General features: G+C 46.1%; 1 protein-coding gene across 2 annotated transcripts in view; it reads right to left on the minus strand.

The window, feature by feature from the left end:
- Nucleotides 1–22798, minus strand: part of LOC148511667 (protein kinase C delta type-like) — a 45544-nt gene that overhangs the window by 17032 nt on the left and 5714 nt on the right. The window contains exons 1-5 of one of the 2 annotated variants that reach the window (XM_088482805.1): nt 14684–14810; nt 12892–12983; nt 8947–9019; nt 4278–4340; nt 3769–3907 (exon numbers count right to left, since the gene is read on the minus strand). In XM_088482805.1, the coding sequence (XP_088338931.1) occupies nt 3769–3907; nt 4278–4340; nt 8947–9019; nt 12892–12983; nt 14684–14709 (393 nt within the window). In that variant the 5' untranslated portion in view covers nt 14710–14810. Of the gene's footprint in view, nt 1–3768; nt 3908–4277; nt 4341–8946; nt 9020–12891; nt 12984–14683; nt 14858–22798 lie in introns of those variants that run through there. The other variant, XM_088482804.1, reaches the window with a different exon arrangement.

The raw sequence follows: 22798 nt of genomic DNA on the forward strand, positions 1-22798 counted from the left end.
CCCCCTCGTGCAGTGCCCCCAGTTGCAGCCCCCCAGTAGTGCCCCCAGTAGTGATCCCCCCAGCAGTGCCCTCAGTCGTAGTCGTTCAGTGTCCCCAGTAGTAGCCTCCCCCCAGCAGTGCCCCCAGTAGTAGTCGTTCGGTGTCCCCAGTAGTAGCCTGTCTCCAGTAGTGCCCCCAGTAGTAGCCTCCCCCCAGCAGTTCCCTCAGTAGTAGTCGTTAGGTGTCCCCAGTAGTAGCCTCCCCCCAGCAGTGCCCCCAGTAGTGATCCCCCCCAGCAGTGCCCTCAGTAGTAGTCGTTCGGTGTCCCCAGTAGTAGCCTCCCCCCAGCAGTTCCCTCAGTAGTAGTCGTTCGGTGTCCCCAGTAGTAGGCTCCCCCCAGCAGTGCCCCCAGTAGTGATCGCCCCCCCAGCAGTAGTCCCAGGAAATCACACACGTAAAAAAAAAATAATAACTCCACTTACCTTAATCCCCTCTCCGGCGTCCGCTCCTCTGTACCCCGGGCGGGCCTGCTCCGCATTATGGTAGAGACGTCATGACGTCTCTCCCATTACCCACTGCAGGAGCCGGAAGATGGCTCTGGCAGTGGGCGTAGCAGCAGCCGATGAGAGTCTGTCTGACTGTCATCGGCTGCTAAAACAAACACACAGCTGCCGGCGGCTGTGTGTTTGTTATACTAATAGTGTAGTGAAGACGGCACTTGTGTGCTGTCCACACTACCACCCTGCAGTGGCCGGCGCTCTTAGGCAAATGCCTACGTTTGCCTAGTAGTAGCGCCAGCCCTGCTTAACAGGTTGCTGAGTAAACAGCAGTCTGTGAAGGTTATCGGGGGATGAACACCATCTCAGGGTGGTGGTCAGTAACACCATCAAGTTCCTGAAAAAATGCTTTTTCGGAACTTGATGAATAGCCCCGACACTTACTTTTCACAAAGGGGCCCCCACACAGGGTCGATGTGACCCTGCCGAGAACAGGTGTCCTGCGACACCTGTTCTCGGGTTAAGGCTCCGCAGCAGCAGTGGCTTTTCTACGGAGCAGCAGCACAGTCAGTGCTGCTGCATCAGCTTTTGTCTAGGGAGGAGAGGGGCCAGCCGGCTCCACACTAGCGACTGCAGGGGGGTTTCTGAGTATCTAGAAAAAAACCCTGCTACACCGATTCCCCCCTACAGTGACTGGCCGCATAGGGGGCAGAGCCAATATGCAAGCTCCGCCCCCATATAACTGAAAATCACAGCATTACATCACGGGGGCGGGGCCTTATGAATCGAGTTGTCGGGCCTCTGTTGCAACCAGGACTGGTCCTGCAGCAGCTGCTGCATCAAGTGAGGGTATGTTTGAGTACTGTTTCAGTGGGTGTGTGTGTATGTGTATGTATGTATGTATGTATGTGATTCTGTGTGTATATGTGTCATGGTGTATATGTGTTATGTCTTAATGTGTGTATATATATATATATATATATATATATATATATGTGTGTTAGTGTGTATGTGTTAATGTGTATATGGGCGGGATGTACTAAAGGAAAACTACGGTAAAAACCCCTTTTTTGGGGTTTTTACCGTATTTCCATATGTGCTAAGCCCCGCCCACCCTTTTTTCGGCGCGGAGGGTAACACCAGAAAAACCTGGCATTACCCTATAGAAGCCTATGGGCTTCTTACCGGACCCCGCACCCGACACTTCGCCGCTGCCCCGCCGTCGCCATGCGCTGGCCCCCACTCACCTGCTGTCCATGGTCGCTGGCCCGCGCTCCTCCTGGGTCCTCCATCTCCTCCTACTCCTAATCTTCTTCTGGGTGCGGGAGGAGGAGCCCGGGGCTTCCTGCACATGTGACCAGCAGGAAGCTCCCGGGGCTCAGAGGGGATGGGGTCCCACAGAGACCCTGTCACCAGGCGTCGGGTGCTTCGCAAAGGGCAACTCTTATCGCAAGAGCTGTCCTTTGCGATACTAATCGCATATGTTAGTAGATATGTGATTAGTAAGGTTGCGGTAACTGGCGGAATGGTCACTGCAACCTTAGTACATCCCGCCCTATAATATGTGTTGGAATGGGTATGTAATGCCAGCTGTTGGGATGCCTCCCGTCAGAATACCGACAGCGGCATCCTGATGATTGGTATCCAAACGGGTCGGGAAAGTATACTTACCCTCTCTACTTCCCCCCCTAACCCTCCCCGTTTTGTGCCTAACCCTAGCCCACCCCCAATAGGGCCTAACCCTAACCACCCAAAAACCTAACCCTAATTACGCTCCCGAAACCTAACCCTCCCCCCAGACTTACTAATGCTAAGGACACCCCAGACTTACTTCATTCGGGCACGCGTCCTTCAGTGTTCCGGCGTCAGGATTAAATAGGTGTCAGCATTTCGACGCCTATCTTAAGTTCCTATCGGGGTTTCCTTGTCGGTATACATAACTACATCCCTATGTGTAAGTGTGTGTATACTGTTTATATGTGAGTGTATGTTTTATATATATATGGTAGGCATCCTGGATCTTCAAACTGGATACGGTTTCCCCTAGAGGGTTAAACGAACGCATATCATGGAACATGCTTTTATGAATGAAATTCTTTGGAATCAGTACATCATGCATATATTGTTTGCTCTAAATTTATTATGCTTTTGAGCTATTATAATACAGTATATTTATATGTAGTTATATATGTGAAAATCGTCTTTGTGCTACTTATATTTTCTATACACTATTTGGCATTGATATTTGTTTTTAACAAATTGATTGATTTAAACCTCTTCTTTTCAAACTCGGTTTTTCTAATCTTGTCTTTTTCTGTTCTATCTTCACGTGTTCTCTACAGGCAGGTCAGAGCCGGGCAAGCGTCTAAGGTTTCCATGACAACCGCCGAGAATGTGAGCTGTTGCGTCATCATGATGCGCTGCTTACTCCCTCCGGTTTCGTGCACCTGGCGGCCCTGCCTGGTCTACAATCACTTCCATGGTGGGGATATAAGGTAAGGTGACTAATTGTCTCACTTCTTATGTATTCCTGACGACGGGGCTTGATAGCCCAGAAACGTTGAATAAATCTACACTCTGATCGGAAGTCCTGCAGCATTTCAGTGATATATATATATATATATATATATATATATATTTAGGACTCCCCTAAAGGCTCCATGTGGGGCTTTCAGGGGGAAGGGAAGGGTAGGCTCTGTATGGTTTGGAGAGGGCCCACACCATTTAGTTGCCCTGGGGCCACCACAAGCCTTAATCTGGCCCAGGTAACGTGTCTACAGTACACATTGCCTATAAATGCATTGTGACATCTTGTTGCACGGCTGCAATGGTGCTTTTTATCAGGAGACAACACGTGCTGGTCTCAGCTTTCAGTTTTCCTGGTGAGGAGAAAACATTGCCATGTACAGTATGTGTCAGTGTAGAGACAGATTCAATTATCCCCAGGACTTACCACACGCCTGCAGCTCCTGGGTTTAATGCTCAGAGCTATTTAATTACTTACCAATATCCGCCAGCAGTAAGCCCGCAGCTCATTTATAGCACATCTAATTTGAGATGGTAAAAGCAGCTGAATGACAGCTGTAATAGGAATATTACAAATGTCCTCTGCTGTTATGGAAACTGTTGTATGAAATCTCAGTTTACTTTCCTCATTATTGGATACTTTGTAGGTGTAATGTACAGGTGTTCTTACAATGTGCCTTTTGTAGCCATATTGCCTTACACCAGGCTTCTCTATGAAATGTGAGTAGTTACATGAGTAACAGTAGGAAATCCTGTGCACCTCACCTCAGGAGCGATGTAGCCACGTGTTCCTGCGTATCCATTGGCTGTTCTGTCTCCCAGCATGTTTTCAATTGCAAGACCGAAGTCTGCAATCTTCAGATGACCCGTTTCAGCAACTAGAATGTTTTCAGGCTTGAGGTCTCTGTGAAGAAAATACAATCTTTGTATGCACTGACTATTGGTCATACCATTAAAGCAGATATATTGGCCATCTACTATGCTGCACAGTCAATGCAATATGTCTGTGAATGATGTCGTTCACAGACATATCAGGGGTACACACCTGATGACATGCTCGCGATTTATCGGTCATTCAATTGAACAGCGGATATAACGCCCAGTGTGTACCCAGTATAAGATGTAGGTGGAAATATGTGGCAATGAATAAAAGTATAATATGTAAAAAGTAGAGCGCAGGCAGACCTGATAATAAATATATCACATTCTGCATATTACAATCCATACTTATATACTTATATTATACCATTGTTATAGTGTAGCTTTATACTTACCGATGGACTATGCCCTTGGAATGTAGGTATTGAACCCCACATACAATCTCCGCTCCATAGAACCTGATAGAAAGAGAATAAATCAATGTTTCATTGTTAGGATGCTTACGTAATGGCACAGAAATTTCAAGTCAACACTCCCTATGTATTCTGACCATGTCCCTGTCATTTGTTTATATTTACTAACTAATTTCTCTTTGGTGATCCCTATCACTAATCTAACAGTATTCACCTCGCTATAAGATCGGCCAACTTGCATGCCCGCAGGCAAATAGCACCTTTCTAAGTGATCAGCTCCACCCCAGCTCTATCCTAATTGGATGGTGTTATACCAATGTGTCCTTCTCCCTGCATCTGACAGCTGCCTCCTTTCCTATATAAAGCTGACTCGCCCCGCTGTTCTCTCTGACCTGCCTAATGGAGCCGAGCCTGAGATCTGGCAACAAGAGTGAGAGCAGAATCTCCTCCAAACACATGTGGTGAGTAATATATGTATACATTACTATAGGGACATTCCTCATCAAGTGACAAATGTAAATTACCTTTCTGATTGTGGGCCTGATTCAGAGCCGGACGCTATTTGCGCTCGTTCGTTCAGAAAAAGGGGCCGGATATTTAAATAGAGCGCTCGCTCTTTGCGGTGTGTTGACGCCTCTATGTCTGAACGAGCGAACGAAACATGCGCTCGCTATTTTTTAAAAAACGCCCCCTGGCCGCTCGCATCCTACGTCATCTCCGCTATTTATTAGATTAATCGAGTACATCGAAAGGCGTATGAACCGCTCGCAGTACTTGTGGTAGGATTTTCCTACCGCAATCATGCGAGCAGTTCAGGCTAAAAGACAACCAAGTGACGTGGTCGATGACGCTGCTTTGTTAATTATGCACACCCTTAAAATGCCCGTTTTGATTTTGGATCTCCACTCCCCGTTTTCAAGCACCTTCCCCTGTTACCACTCACAAACGCCTCATCCTGTCACTCAAAATAGCAGGCATTCGCTATTTTGCGAGCACACAATTTCTGACCGCAATGACTGGTTCGCGCATGCATATTACAACCCATATGCATGCGCAGTTGTGCGAACATCGCTCGGAGCGAACGAGCGGCCGCTTACGAGCGGCTCTGAATCAGGCCCTGTGTCCCAAATATACATCTCATGTAGCTTTTGCTTTATAAGTGTTTGACAATGTAAAAATGTTGGTAATATTGGCACTGGTGAGCATATGATTCTGAGTGGGACCCAGCCGCATCCGTGTGTGCGTCTTTTGGTGGTCGCCCATTGGTGACTTTATGCCAATGATGCTACAAAGTCCTTCCCTGGTGTACACCTGTGTCTACGAATATGCAAGGACTGAGACACCCACTGTCAGCACCCGTAATGCTGAAATACAATTGGTCATACCACTGACACTGGCACCAGCCCTATGGCAGATGCAGTTTCCCCATCAGAGTACGGCCTCCTATATGAGCGGCTGAGCTGGCAATTTATGACTTTTAAGGTCCATCGACAGCCTGTCCAATTACTTTATTTCATATTATTCACGGGAGTTTTTAGTTTTTCTTGCTAGATTTCTACACATTTTATATGTATATGTGTAATTATTTGTAATATAATTATTTGTAATAATATTATAAATGATGACACTTATACATAGAAAATTAAATATCAAATAAATATATTTATACATGTTTTCCTTTTTCCTGTTTGATACACCAGCGCCTGGCATAATTCTCCTGGTATAAGTGGTTGTGAGTCTGTGTACACAACCATTTTCAATGACATGCCCATGACACAATGGCACACCCATGACCTGCCCATAGCACACACTCATGACCCATCCATGGCACGCCCATGACATCTTGTTTGTGACATGCCCATGATGACACATTGATACGCCCATGACACACCCATGAGATGCCCGTTACATGCCCATGAGAAGGGCCATCTCTGTGTATGCTCTAAGCCACCTCCCTGTCACCGCCCAGGAACGCCAACTACATTGGCAGCACATTTCTGAGACTGTGTCTCCCGTGCCCCTCAATTGCAGCTCTGACCCTGTGCGCACACTATTTGGGCACATGCGCAGTGCGACATAGATTCATGCACAGAAATCGGCAATGTGTGCAACTCAGAGTTAGGCCCTTCATATTCTCAGGTTAGGATCAACATATTTAAACAAATAAATACATTTTGCTTAGAACATAATATAATTTGTTATACCACATGGCAGGGCCGAAGCTAGGATATCTGTTACCTGGGGCAAGGCAGTAATTTTGCACCTCCTCCCTTCATGTACCTGGATTTGTCCTTGCTCCTCCATAAGGCAGTGCACTAGTCAGACGTCCCTGGTATAGTGACTTACATTATTTCACACACCATAATGCCCATTACACATTATGCCACACACTGTAATGCCTATTACCAAAGTGCCACTTACATATTTGCCCCTGACACCATTTTATGCCCCACAGATAGGCTTCTAATTACTTTTAAATTACCTGCTCATTGTCAGGGGTTTTATGCTTGATGCCAGGGTTTTCATGCTCATTGCCAGAGGTTTCATACTCGATGCCAGGGGTCTCATGCTAATTACCAGGGGTCTCATGCTCGTTGCCAGGGGTCTCATGCGCGTTACCAGGGGTCTCATGCTCTGGGTTTCATGCTCCTTGCCAGGTGTCTCATGCTCGATGCCAGGGGTCTCATGCTCGATGCCAGGGGTCTCATGCTAGATGCCAGGGGTCTCATGCTCTGGGTTTCATGCTCATTGCCAGGGGTTTCACACTCATTGCCAGGGGTCAATGCTCATTGTCAGGGGTTCCATGCTCATTGCCAGGAGTTTCATACTTGTTGTCAAGTGTTCCATGCTCATTGCCAGGTGTTTCATGCTCATTGTTAGGGGTTTCACACTCGTTGCCAGGGGTTTTGCATCTCCCAGCAGCACCAGCATTCCCAACGCTTACGGGAACGCTTGCTATTCGCTGGCCTAACAGACACTAGAGGTCCAGTAGGACCTCTAGCATCTGTCTCCTCCTAGGCGGCGCCCATTTTTGGAGGGCCATTTTCAGCAGATTCCATGCGGTCGGCTAGTCTGCATGGAATCTGCAGCCCACAAGCCACCATGCCCCACAAGCCTCCGTGCCCCCAAGCCACCACAGGGTCTGAGTCAGCCCTTCAGTACCCCCTCAAATCCGATGCCTAGCCCCCCCTAGTTGCGGCCCTGCACATGGCTAGGTGTAAGGAGGATAACATAATATAATTTGATATACCACATGGCTAGGTGTAAGGAGGAGAACATAACATCATTTGTTATACCACATGGCTAGGTGTAAGGAGAAGACCATAACATAATCTGATACACCACATGACTTGGTGTAAGGAGGAGAACATAATATAATTTGTTATAGTTAAACCACATGGCTAGGCCACGTGGCCTGTGGGCTGGTAAGATGAGATGCGGCCTTTGGGTCGGTAACAGCCCCTGCTAGTTGTGACCTGAAGGCCAATAGGATGAGATGCGGCCTTTGGGCCGGTTATAACAGTCACTGGATGCAGTTGCAGCCTTTGGACTGTGAAGCAGCCTTGAGGGCTGAAGGACTTGGCAAGGTGACGCTGGGGTGCGCTGAGTGCCGCCGGGGTGACACCAGCGATAGTACACTTGATGGCATACTCTGGATGCTGAAGTGCTCTTAGTGCCGCCGGGATGACACCAGCGATTGTACACAAAATTGCGTACTCAGGACGCTAAAAAGCGCTTAGTGTCGCCGGGATGACACCAGCGACTGTACACAAATTTGCGTACTAAAGAAGCTGAAGTGCGCTTAGTGTCGCCGGGATGACACAAATGGCTGGAGACAGGAATGTGGACCGGATCGCCTAGATGACACAAGCGGCCAGTAGTACTATTGCGGACCGTGCCGCCTAGATGACACAAACAGCTGGCAGTACTATTGTGGACCGTACCGCCCAGATGACACTATCGGCAAAATCAAGGAGGCAGACTAGACACAGGTAACTCGACTGTAAACAGGAGACCACACTGGAACCGGAAACACGTGGAACGCTATCACCGGCATGGAGTGAAGGGCTGGCTGGAATTTAACAGAAACAGGGCCCAACCAGAGCAAGTCTCCCTAATGACAGACCAGTGAGCACCTGGGCTGTGCAGAGACAGGAGAATCAATCAGTGGGCACCTAACAGGCAGTAATTAGTGCAGAGGCTCAGCAGCAACCAAGACTGGAACTTCAAACAATATCCTGCTAACCACAGATCCAAACAGGAGGAAGGAGGAGACTTCAGCGAATGCTTGCCCAGTGCTCACCCCGCACAGCAATGGCAGTGCGGCGGCTTGTGATAATTACTAGGTGTGAGGAGGAGCAGGGGTGCCGAGAGGGGGAGGAGCTTGCTGGAGGGGCCCGGGTTCGGCACCACTTCCCCCCCTCTTACATCACTCAGCAGCCCAGCACACACTGCTGTGTGCTGGGCTGCCCTGGAGACTGCTTGCGGCTGCTGAGAAACAGCCACAGCAGTCTCCGACAGTATGCCTGTGGGGGGAGCGATCAAGCTGATCACATCCCCCACTGGTTATGTGTCGGGCTGAGGGGGCTCACTGCACCCCCCCTTATCAGTGCGCAAGTGGCGCTGCAAAACGTTTTCTTTATTTACTTACGGGGGTGTGACCGCACCTCCCGTGATTAGGCCACGCCCCCTTTTTCCGGGGCCCAGCACGGCTCTTGACAGGCCTGAGGAGGAGAACATAACATAATCTGATACACTACATGGCTAGGTGTAAGGATGAGAACATAACATAGTCTGATACACCACATGGCTAGGTGTAAGGAGGAGAACATAACATAGTCTGATACACCACATGGCTAGGTGTAAGGAGGAGAACATAACATAATTTGTTATACTACATGGCTAGGTGTAAGGAGGAGAACATAATATAAGTTGTTATACCACATGGCTAGGTGTAAGGAGGAGAACATAATAATATCTGTTATACCACATGGCTAGGTGTAAGGAGGAGAACATAACATAATCTGTTATACCACATGGCTAGGTGTAAGGAGGAGAACATAACATAATCTGTTATACCACATGGCTAGGTGTAAGGAGGAGAACATAATATAATGTGATACACCACATGGCTAGGTGTAAGGAGAAGAATGTTTTAAAATCCCAAAAACCTTGACGGTTTAAGATTGTCCACACACAATTTCAAACATCTCAGTGCAATCTTATATTTTGAACCATTTTTGTTAATATTAGCACATGAACATTTCTGATGCTGCACTATATTGCAGTCACTTATCAAACATCTATATATAAAAAAAAAAATGTTGACAAATTTTATGCAAGTGCAGTGAGAACTGGAGCAAGGCCCTACCCGCCCTCCCCTCACAGCTCTCACTGGCTGCCACATACACAGCCTCTCACCCCCTCCAGCATTGTGAAGAGAGAGAGGGAGGTGAGAATGAGAGGGAAGTAAGATATAGGGCGGAATTCAATTCTTTGTAGCCCCTATCACGCCCGACGGAGCTATTCAATTCTTGCTCCTGTCGGGCACGATGAGCTGCCAGCGCTACATTTCAGCTCGCAGCCCCTGGGGGATGAGAGCTGAAATGTGCGAAAAGTGACATGTTTGGGCACCCAAACATCACTTTTCGCGATCGCGCCCAGCACTTTGGTTGGGTTTAGCTGCTTTACGCGGCTAAACCTGACCTCTATGAGCGCGATCAGCACGAAAATCTTGGACAATTGCATAGCGGCCCGCAATCTCCTGTCACTTTAGACGGGAGATGCGGGCCGTGAATACAATTGAATTCCGCCCATAGAAGTAGGAGGGGAGAGAGAGGGAGGAGGAGAAGAGAGAGTGTGGTGGGGGAGAGAGAGGGAGGTGAGAATGAGAGTGAGGGAAGAGAGATATAGAGGTAGGAGGGGGAGAGACAGGGAGTGAGAGAGGAGGGGAATAGAGGGAGGATGGAGGGTAAGAGATATAGATGTAGGAGGGTGACAAAGATAGAGAGAGATAGAGGGAGGAGGGGAGATAGGATGGTGAGAGAGAGACAGAGGAGGGGAATAGAGATATCGATATCGGCCCGATATGACTTTTCCGGCCATATCGGAACAACATATCGACAGAATCGTTCAGTGTGTATGGCCAATCTGCACGCTCCCATGGTCGTTAGCGATATCTTCTGGTTGGCCCTGCTGAATGGCCAACCGGACGATATCGCATGCAGTGCCATGCAAGGTAATGAAGAACGGAACAAGGTATAATTCCGTCCTTCATTACATAGTTTTGATGTGTACCATGGATATGATATGTCGGCCCATCGGCTGCCATATTATCTGGGTACACATCGCTTCAGTGTGTACGCAGCATAAGACTTAGCTGTGATCAGTGGCTTGTTTGCACACTTTGATAAAACAGCTTTACAATTATATCACAGCTGTTGTTCTCGGATAATATTACTGATATCCCAATTAACATAGAAACATAGAATTTGACGGCAGATAAGAACCACTTGCCCCATTTTTAAACATATTGTTACCTCAACCCTTATTGAGCCTTACTTCTTCTGAAGGATATCCTTATGTCTATCCCATGCATGTTTAAATTGCTCTACTGTCTTAGCCTCTACCACCTCTGATGGGAGGCTATTCCACTTGTCCACTACCTTTCTGTGAAGTAATTTTTCTTCAAATTTCCCCTGAATCTACCTCCCTCCAATTTCAGAACATGTCCTCTTGCTCTAATACTTCTCTTTCTTTGAAGAATGTCTCCTTCCTTTACCTTGTTAAAACCCTTTATATATTTGAACGTTTCTATCATGTCCCCCCTTTCCCTTCTCTGCTACAAACTATACATATTAAGATCTTTCAGTCTTTCCTGGTACGTTCTGGGGTGTAGACCTTGCACCATTTTAGTTGCCCTTCTTTGTACATTCTCTAATGTACTAATATCCTTCTGGATATATGGCCTCCAGAACTGAACATGGTATTCGAGATGAGGATGTACCAATGACCTACAGTATACAGTGGTCTTATCACTTCTTTCTTTCTACTACTGATTTTTTTCCCTATGCAACCAAGCATCTGACTTGCCTTCCTCACTGCTTTGTTACAGCTTGCCTTTAAGTCACCTGAAATAGTGACTCCTACTGTTGATTCCTTTCCTCTTCAGTAGTTTCCAGTATAGTGCCATTAATACTATATTTAGCCTTTGGATTTTTGAGACCCAAGTGCATGATCTTGCATTTTTTGGCATTAAACTGTAGTTGCCACATTCTTGACCATTCCTCTAGTCTACCTAGATCATCAATCATTTGTTTTACCCCTCCTGGTGTGTCTACCCTGTTGCATATCTTTGTGTCATCTGCAAAAAGGCATAGCTTCCCTTCAATATCATTTGCAATGTCACAAATAAAGATATTCTGCCCATATAAAGTGGGCAGAATAGGGAGAATCTCACCAGGAATCCATGGTCCAAATACAGATCCCTGAGGTACTCCACTGGTAACATTTCCCTCTTGAGACTGCACTCCGTTTACTACAACTCTGTTTCCTATCCTGCAGCCATGATATCCATTCAACTATCTTTGTATCCAATCCCATGCTTTCCAGTTTATTTAACAGTCTGTGATGTGGAACAGTGTCAAAAGCCTTACTAAAGTCTAGCTTATCTATATCTATGGCCCCCCTTTATCTATTTCCTTAGTCACCCAGTCAAAAAAGTCAATAAGATTTGTTTGACATGATCTCCCACCAGTAAATCCATGCTGTTTTGAGATAATCTATGACTCTTTATTTTAAGAGTGTTTCCACCAATTTCCCTACTACTGATGTAAGGCTCACTGGTCGGTAGTTACTTGCCTCTTCCTTGCTTCCACTTTTGTGCAGTGAGACAACGTTTGCTTTTTTTTAGTCCTCTGGAATTACTCCAGTAGCTAGTGACTGGTTGAATAATCCTGTTAATGGTGTTACCAGCACCCCTTTAAGCTAATTTAGTATCCTTGGATGTATCCCATCAGGCCCCGTTGATTTATCCACTTTCAGGTTTGAGAGTTCTGTTAGGATCTTCTCCTCTGTAAATGTGCTTGTACCTACTGTTCCCATCTGCTCCATGGGAGGTTTCTGTCCTCCCTGAGCTCACCTTGTGTTATGGTTTGACAGGTGTACCACCCCAGTCAAACTCCCCACATGCCACTGTCCCCTTGCCTTCTCTCTCAGTAGTGAATACTGAACAAAAATAATTATTAAGATGATCAGCTATTACATTGTCTCCCTCAACAATACTGCCTCTTTCTGTCTTTAATCTTTTTATTCCACCTTTTGTTTTTCTCCTTTCGCTTATATACTTATAAAAAAAGTTTTGCCCCCTTTTCCCACTGACTGTGCCATTTTCTCCTCCGCTTTTACCTTTGCACATCTGATTACTTTCTTAGCCTCCTTCTGTTTACAAGATACTCCTTTTTATTCTAAGATATAACACAGATGTAATTTATGCTTATAAACACTGTGTTATCTATTTCTATACATCAGAAGAAAACGTTCATTAAGTCCATCCTCTATCTAGTTGTGTTTACAAGATATCATTCTATATCCTCACCTTGCACTGGGGATGTCAAGGCGGCCTTCCCTTGTGAGGAGCTGATGGAAATCCCCACCACATGCGTACTCCATGCCAAGAAGCACATGCTCCTGTTTATGGAAGAAGCAGTAGTATCATTACACATGTCGGGGAAGCCAGGAGGGAACAAATTGGACTGTGGGGAAATGTCATCTAGCACATAGCACTGATCCCCAATCTATGGGCCACATAGCACTCATCTCCAATCTATGGGCCACATAGCACTGATCTCCAATCTATGGGCAACATAGCACTGATCCCCAATCTATGGGCCACATAGCACTGATCCCCAATCTATGGGCCACATAGCACTGATCCCCAATCTATGGGCCACATAACACAGGCAAAGCCGCTCTCTTCTTCCTGCAGGAACCAGGACAGATACACGGATACCTGGTACAGAAATACCGCTGTCTCCCTGTATCTGTCCTTTCTTGCATGGCCCTGAGTCTGGCTTTCTGCAATCACCCACACAGCTGCAATGAGGCATCTTATAAGTAATGTCAGTCAAGCAGCAGAATGAATGAGCTACACTGTGATATGCCCCCAGACCATTACTGTCCTATAGTAGAGCATGGTCTCACAAGTTTTACCACATGGGAGGACAGGTAAGTGATATGTAGGGGAATGTGTTACTGCATAGTTGGGACAGCTACTCTTCAGGAACCTGTGGGAGGTTCCTGATTTTTCAGGTAGTCCTCCCACACCCCCGGAAGAGCAGGCACTTCTCCCGCATCCCACCTACTGCCGAGTAAAGTGGGCAGAATAGGGAGAATCTCACCAGGAATCCATGGTCTGTCTGGAGGGGAGGGGCATAATGACTAGTTTCTATGATAAATGCATCATTTGGCCCCACTACCTATTCAAATATGCGCGATTCACAGCATTTTGTCATAAGGGGACACAGCCTATTTATATAAATAGTCTTGTCCTGCCCATTACTGCCCACCTGCATCTCCTTTCCAGCTTCTCCTGGAGAGCACAATGTAAAAGTAGGTAAGTATGAGTTGGGAGGGGTGGGGAAGAAATACAGTATGTTACTGCAGTGAGGAGGGGGAATGTCTTGTTACAGAGGTTAGGGAGGAATGTGTTATAGCAGTGATGGTGGTATAATAAATTATATATGCCTATAATAGTGGACAGCTGGCTCTTAGCTATATTTCTATGTTAGGATATCCCATACTCATCACCTGCTATGTCCTCCCATTTATCAGCCCAGTAACTGCAGCTCCTCATATAATCCCACTATTAAATGATTATCGGCGAATGTCTGTGACATATTTAGGCCAAGTAAACAGCCAAATGGAGCCTCCCGGCAAATGGAGCCTCCCTGCGGCATGGGGCGACTGGTCGGGTAAGGTGGGCTGGAGGAGGGGGAACGAGGAACTGACGGAATGCAGTTCCGCCTCTTTTCGGCCCACTTTAACAACTGCATCCTTCACTTTTAATAAGAAATGTAACCATATTCATGTACTGCCAGCACTGGAGTAGATATGGCAGGAGATACAAAATTGCTGTGTACATGAATATAAAACTGCAGGAAGCACTTAATAGTCTGATGCGACACATACACTCAGGTACAACGTTCAATTCTATTGTCTATTTTCAATAACCTCTATATCACCAAGTGTTGTAGATACAGAATGCCAGGATTTCTGGAAATGATTAGATGAGATTTGCTTTCTAGGAAAGAAGAGTCACAGCAGAGGAAATTGAGGATATATGGTATATGTGTATATATTGAGCAATACAGAGATAATGACAGCAGTACCTTGGTCTGGAAAGCAAAGTACCCATGGATAAGGAAGGCGCTTCCCGATGCAAGTTCTAATATCCTCCTCTCCACAAACACCATATCCTCCTCGCCCTCCGCTAGCAGCTCTCTCTTGCTCATGACTTTAACGGCCAAATGGTGACTGCCATAGGAATCTGCAGCCAGCAGGACCTAGAGGAAATATTACAGAGTCATCCTCATAAGCCACACAGGAATGTAAAGGCAAATGCATTGTTGTATCACAGTGATTGTGTATTACCTGTTGGATTACTGAAAAAGAAACGATAGACCCATAAGAAGCTTTTGCTATGTAGGCTCCCTCCCACACCCATAATCCAATTTAGCTGGGACAATGGATGGGAGGATAAGGGTCTGATCGCCAGTTCCAAGTGTTCCTGGACAGGTACTTTGAAATATACACCACCCTCCACCCCCTATCAGCACCTTAATTGCTGGAGGTAAAAGTATGCAGATACTGATGAGAGGAGCATTTGCTAAGTGTGCATTAGTGTTTTCCACTTTGCAGAAAGAGACTTGAAGTACTTGGAATATGCAGCTGCTCTAATGTGTGATTAGCTGACAGTGTAAAGCTTGGTACACACTAAACAACGATTGTACCCATCAATGCGACCGGTGTCCCCAGGGCCAGATTAATAATGGGGCGGGTGGAGCTTCAGCTCCAGGTCCACCATAAAAATAGGCCCATTGTCAACAGGATCAGCTGGCAGTGTTGATAGAAAAAAAAAAATCCTGCCTCAAGCTGCCAGCTGCTGTGTGGCGTGTGCTCTCCGTGGCCCTGCACACAGAGCTGGATTAAAGGGAGGAAACGGACATTAATTAAAATGGAACTGCTGCAGTGCAAGGAAGCAAGCAAAGAGAGATTGGGCGTGTTCCGAGTGTGGGGGCGTGTTCCGAGTGTGGGGGCGGGGCTAAACGGCCCAGTGTACTGTCCTCCTGCCTGTTGCTGACTGTTGATGGTTTGCCATCATGGGACAGAGGGCAGATTATTTGCTACAGAGCCCCTGTTTACTTTCAACTCCCTAGTGACAACATCCAGTACCTGCCTGCACGGTGTAAGAGAGATTTTAACTACTGTTAAGTACAGTATGTGTGTGTGTCTCATGTGTGCATATATGATCCTCTGTATGTGTGACCCTGCATGCTTATTTGCACATGTAACCTGCTGCATATATGACTGCATATATGACCTGCTGCATGAGTGACTTTATATGTGATCTGCATGAGTGGCTCTGCCTATGTGAATACTTGTATATGAAATTATGAATATATGCTAAATAAATGTTTCTTATGTTATGGAAATGGTGTGAAAGGCTCTTTATTATGTACCGCCTATTTGTAGCTCCCTCTTACTATCTATCTAATTTATTATGACTATGCTGTTAATTTAAGTCTATAGGGACCCCCACTTTTAAGTGACTTGGACCCCCAAACCATTAATCCAGCCCTAGCCCAGCCCAATGAAAACCACCATGCTGCTCCCTCCCTGCACAGAGAGGGAGAACTCCATTATTTACAGTTCAAATGAGTGAAGGACCAGGCTTCATCATGATTTTGTCAATGACCATTACCCTTTATATATATATATATATATATATATATATATATACATATATTCCTTTTTAAGGACAACAGTAGATACGAATACATATATTTTATAAATATATTTATATTCACACATACACACACACACTAGTAAAGGGACTCGGTTTGCCACTCGCTCAGCCCCATCCTGCCTCCCGATCCATCCAGCTCCCCTCCTCCCCAATCCATCCCTGCTCAATACTTACCCGTTCCTGGCACCCACAGAGTGGTCCTCCTTCGTCCTCTCCAGCTACGGCCTGTCCTGTGGTTCGCTGCAGTGGATGCTTTTGGCTCTTATGGTGAGTGCCCCGGCTCCCACTATGCATGTCAGAGGCGGGACAGATGTTGGCGGATTAAGATATATATGTGTGTGTGTGTATGTATATACAGATATATATATTTATTATTATGACACCAACACAGTGTACTATAGTCAGGATGTGTGATTCCAAATGCCGGGCAGCATTTGGAATCGCACATGGTATCATGGGATATGAGGTAAGCTATTTTCTTTTAGTTTTGGCATACCCCTGACGACAGGAGTGCTATATTTTGTCCACATTCAGCATGTCAACTGCATAAAGTTGACATGTTCTGAATGTCTACATCCAGGATGTCAACAATTGAATGCAGCATTACATTATGTAGATGGAGGCCTATTATATGTGCTACAGATTTATTTATACTTTTTTTCCTTTTAGACCTAGTTGATTTGTACATTTTCTATGTGATAAGGACTCTAATGCAGTTGTTACATTCTTTTTATTATATACGTGTCAGGTTTATTGGCTCATTGTGATTAGCATCTTAAGCTCACAGGATCATTATGTTTGTATATGTGTTATTACCTTCTTTCATGTACTTGGGACTATTTCTTTTTATGTATACACTCTATTATAGTAACTATGCAAACCCCAGTCAGGATGCGCCAACGTGATTATGCACTTCTGCTTTTACCGAGAGCAGCTGCCGCCGATTGCAGCCTGCCAGGTCCATGCTGGAAACTCAACTATGGATATTTAAGGTGAGTTTATAATGTACATTGGGCCTGATTCACAGTTGTGCACAGTTCTCACAGAGAGACGCAACTGCTGTATTAAAATATGTAAAAGAAGCAGAAAAACACCCACTGCATGCTTTGTGATCCGAGCAGTATGCACCATCTGTATGAATATCATTCATTTGAGTGACCCTCAGGTTACCAAGGATGGCTGTGAATTTCTCACTTCTGGGGCAAGTGAAGCTGCATCCAAGGGTGCAGTCACAAGCCTCTGTACACCCAGAAAATGGGGCTGACACACCATCATTTTCTGTAACTCTGGCCATCAACCCCCCTTCCCTGTCCCCAAACAGCTGCAGCATGTCAATCATGCTGTGGCTTAGGGAGCACTGCAACCATAATCGCAGATAGAGATCTGCACATGCGCAGTACAGGTTCTGTGCATGTGCAGATTGACAAACATCAGAGATGTACGTAAATCATTGGGTTTGTGTACAACTTTCAATCAGGCCCATTGTTCCCTGAGGAAAGAATTCAATTCTGAAACATTGGAACACAAGTGTTGAGTGCTGACTCATCTGTTTAAAAGTTCCCTGAGTGCTGATGCCGATTGCACCTGGCAAGAATAAATATTTGGAGGAGTGCCACGCCCCCACAACATTGGTCATACCCTCCACATTACTAGTCAGACCCATGTTGTGTTGGTCACAACCCCTGCGCCGGCACACAATAGGCCCTTCATAAGTTTCAGCTCCAGGCCCATGTGGACCTTCATCTGGCACTGGGTGTCTCCCCCCCCCCCCCCGCCGAGGGGCTGACATATCGGATGGATGGTACACAATAGACGATCCGGTGCCTGACTGCCCAATGTCTTACCCTGCCGCATCCCACAACATGGGGTCATCAGCCGCATCGTCAGGTTGGACTACATGTAGGGCTGCATGTAGGACCAACCTGATGATGTGGCTGATGACCCCACAAGAGTGCGCACTTCACAACGATTCTGATGCTTTGGAATTTGGTAAATTGTTCAAAAAATCATCTAGTGTGTACACACCTTAAGAGATTACTCCTGATTGGCTACCCAGCTATTAACTATCCTGGCTCACTGGAGCCTAATGCATATTATGTAGGGTCAGGGTGTAACTATAATTTTGAAGGAACTCCCAATAATTCTAGAGTCACATCCTTCAGAGGCTGTTAAATTTTATGTTTGTTTGCAGTGCCCAGTTTACATTATAGCATTGTCTGCGCTTTTGACAATACTAACGGTTCCACAGAAATGTATAAAAACAAGCAACAAGCTGCCGCTTGTTTGTGCTGGTATACTGTGTGTATATATAATATATATATATATATATATATATATACTATACCAGCACAAACAAGCGGCAACACTCGGAGACTTGTATGAAAGTGTCAAAAGCGTATATTTAAAAGTACATATGAAAAATGTGACACCAACGTTTCAGGACTATATCATCCCTTTATCAAGCCTTGACAAAGGGACGATATAGTCCCGAAGCGCTGGTAATGTCTCTATTTACTACTCTAGAGTATTATTGTAGCTGGAGCGACTCCCACAAATTATCAGTCCAGGGGTACTGTATCCGCACAGTGCTTTCTGATTTAACCACAATATATATGCAGGAGCTTGTGTTTATGATGCCGATCTCATCTCACTAGTGTAGGCACAATAGCCACAGCGGTCTGCTGTTTTGTCATCCCGCTTTGTCACCGTCGGTGCCGCAGCGTCTGTGTTTTCCTTAGTTCAAAAAGGGATCTCTTGATAGCAGGTGGGTGAATTGGCTCAGATGTGAAAATATATTTCATGCTGTATTTCTAAGGATAAATATATCTACTGGGATTGGGACTACACAGACCCATCGTAGAGTGATTGCCAGGAAGTGCTGTTTGTGGGTGGTAACGGGGGTGGTCGGCTGAACTCAGGCATGCCAATGCGTTTGAACGCCATTGCAGGGACGTGCATAAATTATCCACTATGGTGCCCTACACAGCCTGAGGCCTCATAGCGTGCATGGAAGTTAGCACTTTCTGAGTAAGGTCAGGGCTTGTGCAAGTGTGGCTGCGATGGTACACGATTGTACTGATGGTTTCACAGTCTTGCTAAACATTACGGATGTGTGTAAGGTAAAGTGGGCGTCCTTATGTTGGTCTCCAGCGGCATAGCGATCGCAATGGATTACCATACTATCACAGTTGAACTGCGGGCGTAATTGCTAGTGCATTCACAGTTGCGTTCCATAGTGAATCAGGACCACAGTTGGAAGATTTCTTTCTTTAGGATTAGGTCAATTCTTTAACATCAGGGACAAGATTAATTTCATTATAATCATATTTCTTTATTATCAAGGGCATCATTTATTTGTTTAGGCAACAATTTTATTTATTATGGATGCAATATTTTTTGTCACATATTTTCTCTGATAGTCAGTGACCCGGGGCACTAAGTGCTCTATTTACTACAATCCACATTGTAATGCAGATTGTAGTGTGATATTACCGACTGAATTTGCATTGCGAATTCAGTCAATATCACAGGGAATTACTACAAATCCCTTGCCAGTGGCAGATCCAGGGGGGGGCGATTGGAGCGATCGCCCCCCTTAGCGCAAGCGCCAGACACTCCCCCATACAGTGTGTAGCCTCATGTTCCAGGTGCAAGTCATGACCATAGAGTATTGTGACTTCAGTGGCACTGGCAGTGCTGCAGTGTTGGCTGATGGTCCCGCCTCCCGCTCCGTTCCTCCACCTCCTGTTCCTGTCTGTTTCCGACTCTGGGCACAATCCACTGCTGATGCTCATTGTCTAGCGCAACGTGACAGCGGCTCCAGGACCGAGGCCAGGCAGTAGCAAGGGAAGCAGCTCTGCCTCTGAGGTAATAGAAGGCTCCCCATTTATTACCTCTCTATCCCTCCTGCTAGAGTTCCAAGCATCCCCTCATCCTCCTCCCGCCACTCTGCCACCCTGGTATTTGTGCCGCACACTGCAGGAGCAGCCAGTCTCTGCAGCCCTGGGGAGGGTTTGAGGAACAACTGTGTGTGTCACTCTGTGATGTGCATGCTGGCACCAACAACTGAGGAGCTGTGGGGTGAAGTATATAATATATACACACACATAATGTGTGTTCCTGAGGAAGGGGTCACTGAACCCGAAACGTAGAATAAAAAGACACCTGTTTTCACCTTTATCGAAGTCTTCGGAGTGCCGCTGATGTGCTGCTGTTTACATTGGGGGAGTGATCTCGGTTTTCTGAGAGCACCCGGAGCAAGGTATAGACCCTCATTGTGGTCAGCAGAGTGCCGGGCTTTCAGTGAATTGTGTTTATATATATATATATATATATATATGTAAATGTGTGTGTATATGTATATATAGATACAGTATATATAACATATATGTGTGTGTATATATATATATATATATATATATTAGGTGCTTTCCATGGGGAGCAGATCCAGGCAGTCAGAATCCTGACGTCTCGGTCCCGACTGGGTTAACATACCGACACTTGCTGGTCGGTATGCTAACCTTCTTTCTACCCTAACCCTCCTTCCTTGGTGCCTTAACCTAACCTCCCCATAGTGCCTAAACCTAACGCCCCCCTCCCTGCACCCTAAACCCAACCCTCCCCCCTCAGTGCTTCAGCCTCCGTCTAGTGCCTAACCATCCCCACCAACCCGCTACTTACCTTAGGCATCACGGCAGATGGGATACTGGCGCTGGTATTGTAAGCGTCATCATCACCTCCGCCGGGATAATGAACGCATACCTTTCCATGCACCTATTCACAATTGCACTAAGGTGTGTTCCCACCCCACCCAAAAGGGGAGATGCCAGGATAGGAAAGAGGAGGAGTCATGGTTATTATGATTAAACAGCCACCCCTAAATGAAAAGTCTAGATCCGCCTCTGACCCTTGCAGAGACAGAGCTTGCGATAAAGCTCTGTCCCTGTGAATCCCCTCCACCCACTAGTCACTGTATTTTTGCAAAAAATACCGTGACAAAGTGCCCGCGCATGCGCTGACCGGCCGCAGCTGCTACCCCCTTGTGCTAAGCCCGCCCCTGGCTCTAAGCCCCGCCCACTGCAATCTTGGACCCGCCCGTCACCCCCCCTCCCTTAATTACACTTACCTGCATGATCCGGGCCTACGGCGATGTCTTCCATGTCCTCCGGTCAGGTGATATCCCATACTGGGACTCGATCACCTGATGACCGGGCCGCAGTGCAGCATGGGAGACCACACAGCTGATCACTGGGGCCAGCTCCCGCCTCTGCTCTGCCTTTTAGAGCACAGCAGGTGTCCGGTAACCGGGGGAGACCCTAGATAACGCCACCTCCAGATGGCGTTATTATCACAGGGCCTCCCTAGGTATTTTTTTCACAATTTATTTTTAGTTACTACCAGGCAGATCACATTTCCCATTACAGTTATGGGAAATGCAATCTGCTTACTAAAAATAAGTGATACTTAGGGGTTGGAGTAGAATTTTACGAATTCTACTCCAATTGCCCTATAGTAACTGTAGGGCAAACTAAAAAAATTTGAAAAGGGTGTCAAAACACCCTATTTCACTTTATTTTAGTAAAAATAATGTTAATAAATAGAGCCCTAAGAGAGGCCTGACAGTGTGGATCTGGAAACCCCATCTCATGTATGGGTAACAAACTGCATAATAAACCACAGAGTAAACTAACTCCTGAGTCTTTTCTAATACTTTTACTGCCAAAGATTTTGCAACCGCGGACGTCCTGGTGGCTGAATAGCCCGATGCCAGAAACCTAAAAGATGAACATGCCGAGAGGGGTGGTAAGTATGCCTATCTTTAGTCCCGGGTCGGGATTCTGATTGCTTTCTATGGTGCATATGCAGTCAGTGATTGCTTTCTATGGTGCATATGCAGCCAGTGATTGCTTTCTATGGTACATGTGCAGCCAGTGATTGCTTTCTATGGTACATGCGCAGCCAGTGATTGCTTTCTATGGTGCATGTGCAGCCAGTGATTGCTTTCTATTGTACATGTGCAGTCAGTGATTGCTTTCTATGGTACATGTGCAGTCAGTGATTGCTTTCTATGGTGTATGTGCAGCCAGTGATTGCTTTCTATGGTACATGTGCAGTCAGTGATTGCTTTCTATGGTACATGTGCAGCCAGTGATTGCTTTCTATGGTGTATGTGCAGCCAGTGATTGCTTTCTATGCTACATGTGCAGCCAGTGATTGCTTTCTATGGTGCATGTGCAGCCAGTGATTGCTTTCTATGGTGCATACACAGCCAGTGATTGCTTTCTATGATGCATGTGCAGCCAGTGATTGCTTTCTATGGTGCAAGTGCAGTCAGTGAATGCTTTCTATGATGCATGCACAGCCAGTGATTGATTTCTATGATGCATGTGCAGCCAGTGATTGCTTTCTATGGTGAATGTGCAGTCAGTGATAGCTTTCTATGGTGCATGTGCAGTCAGTGACTGCTTTCTATGATGCA

This window comes from Taudactylus pleione, unplaced genomic scaffold (assembly GCF_031769625.1).
Source record: "Taudactylus pleione unplaced genomic scaffold, aTauple2 ptg000296l, whole genome shotgun sequence".
Taxonomy (NCBI): Eukaryota; Metazoa; Chordata; class Amphibia; order Anura; family Myobatrachidae; genus Taudactylus; species Taudactylus pleione.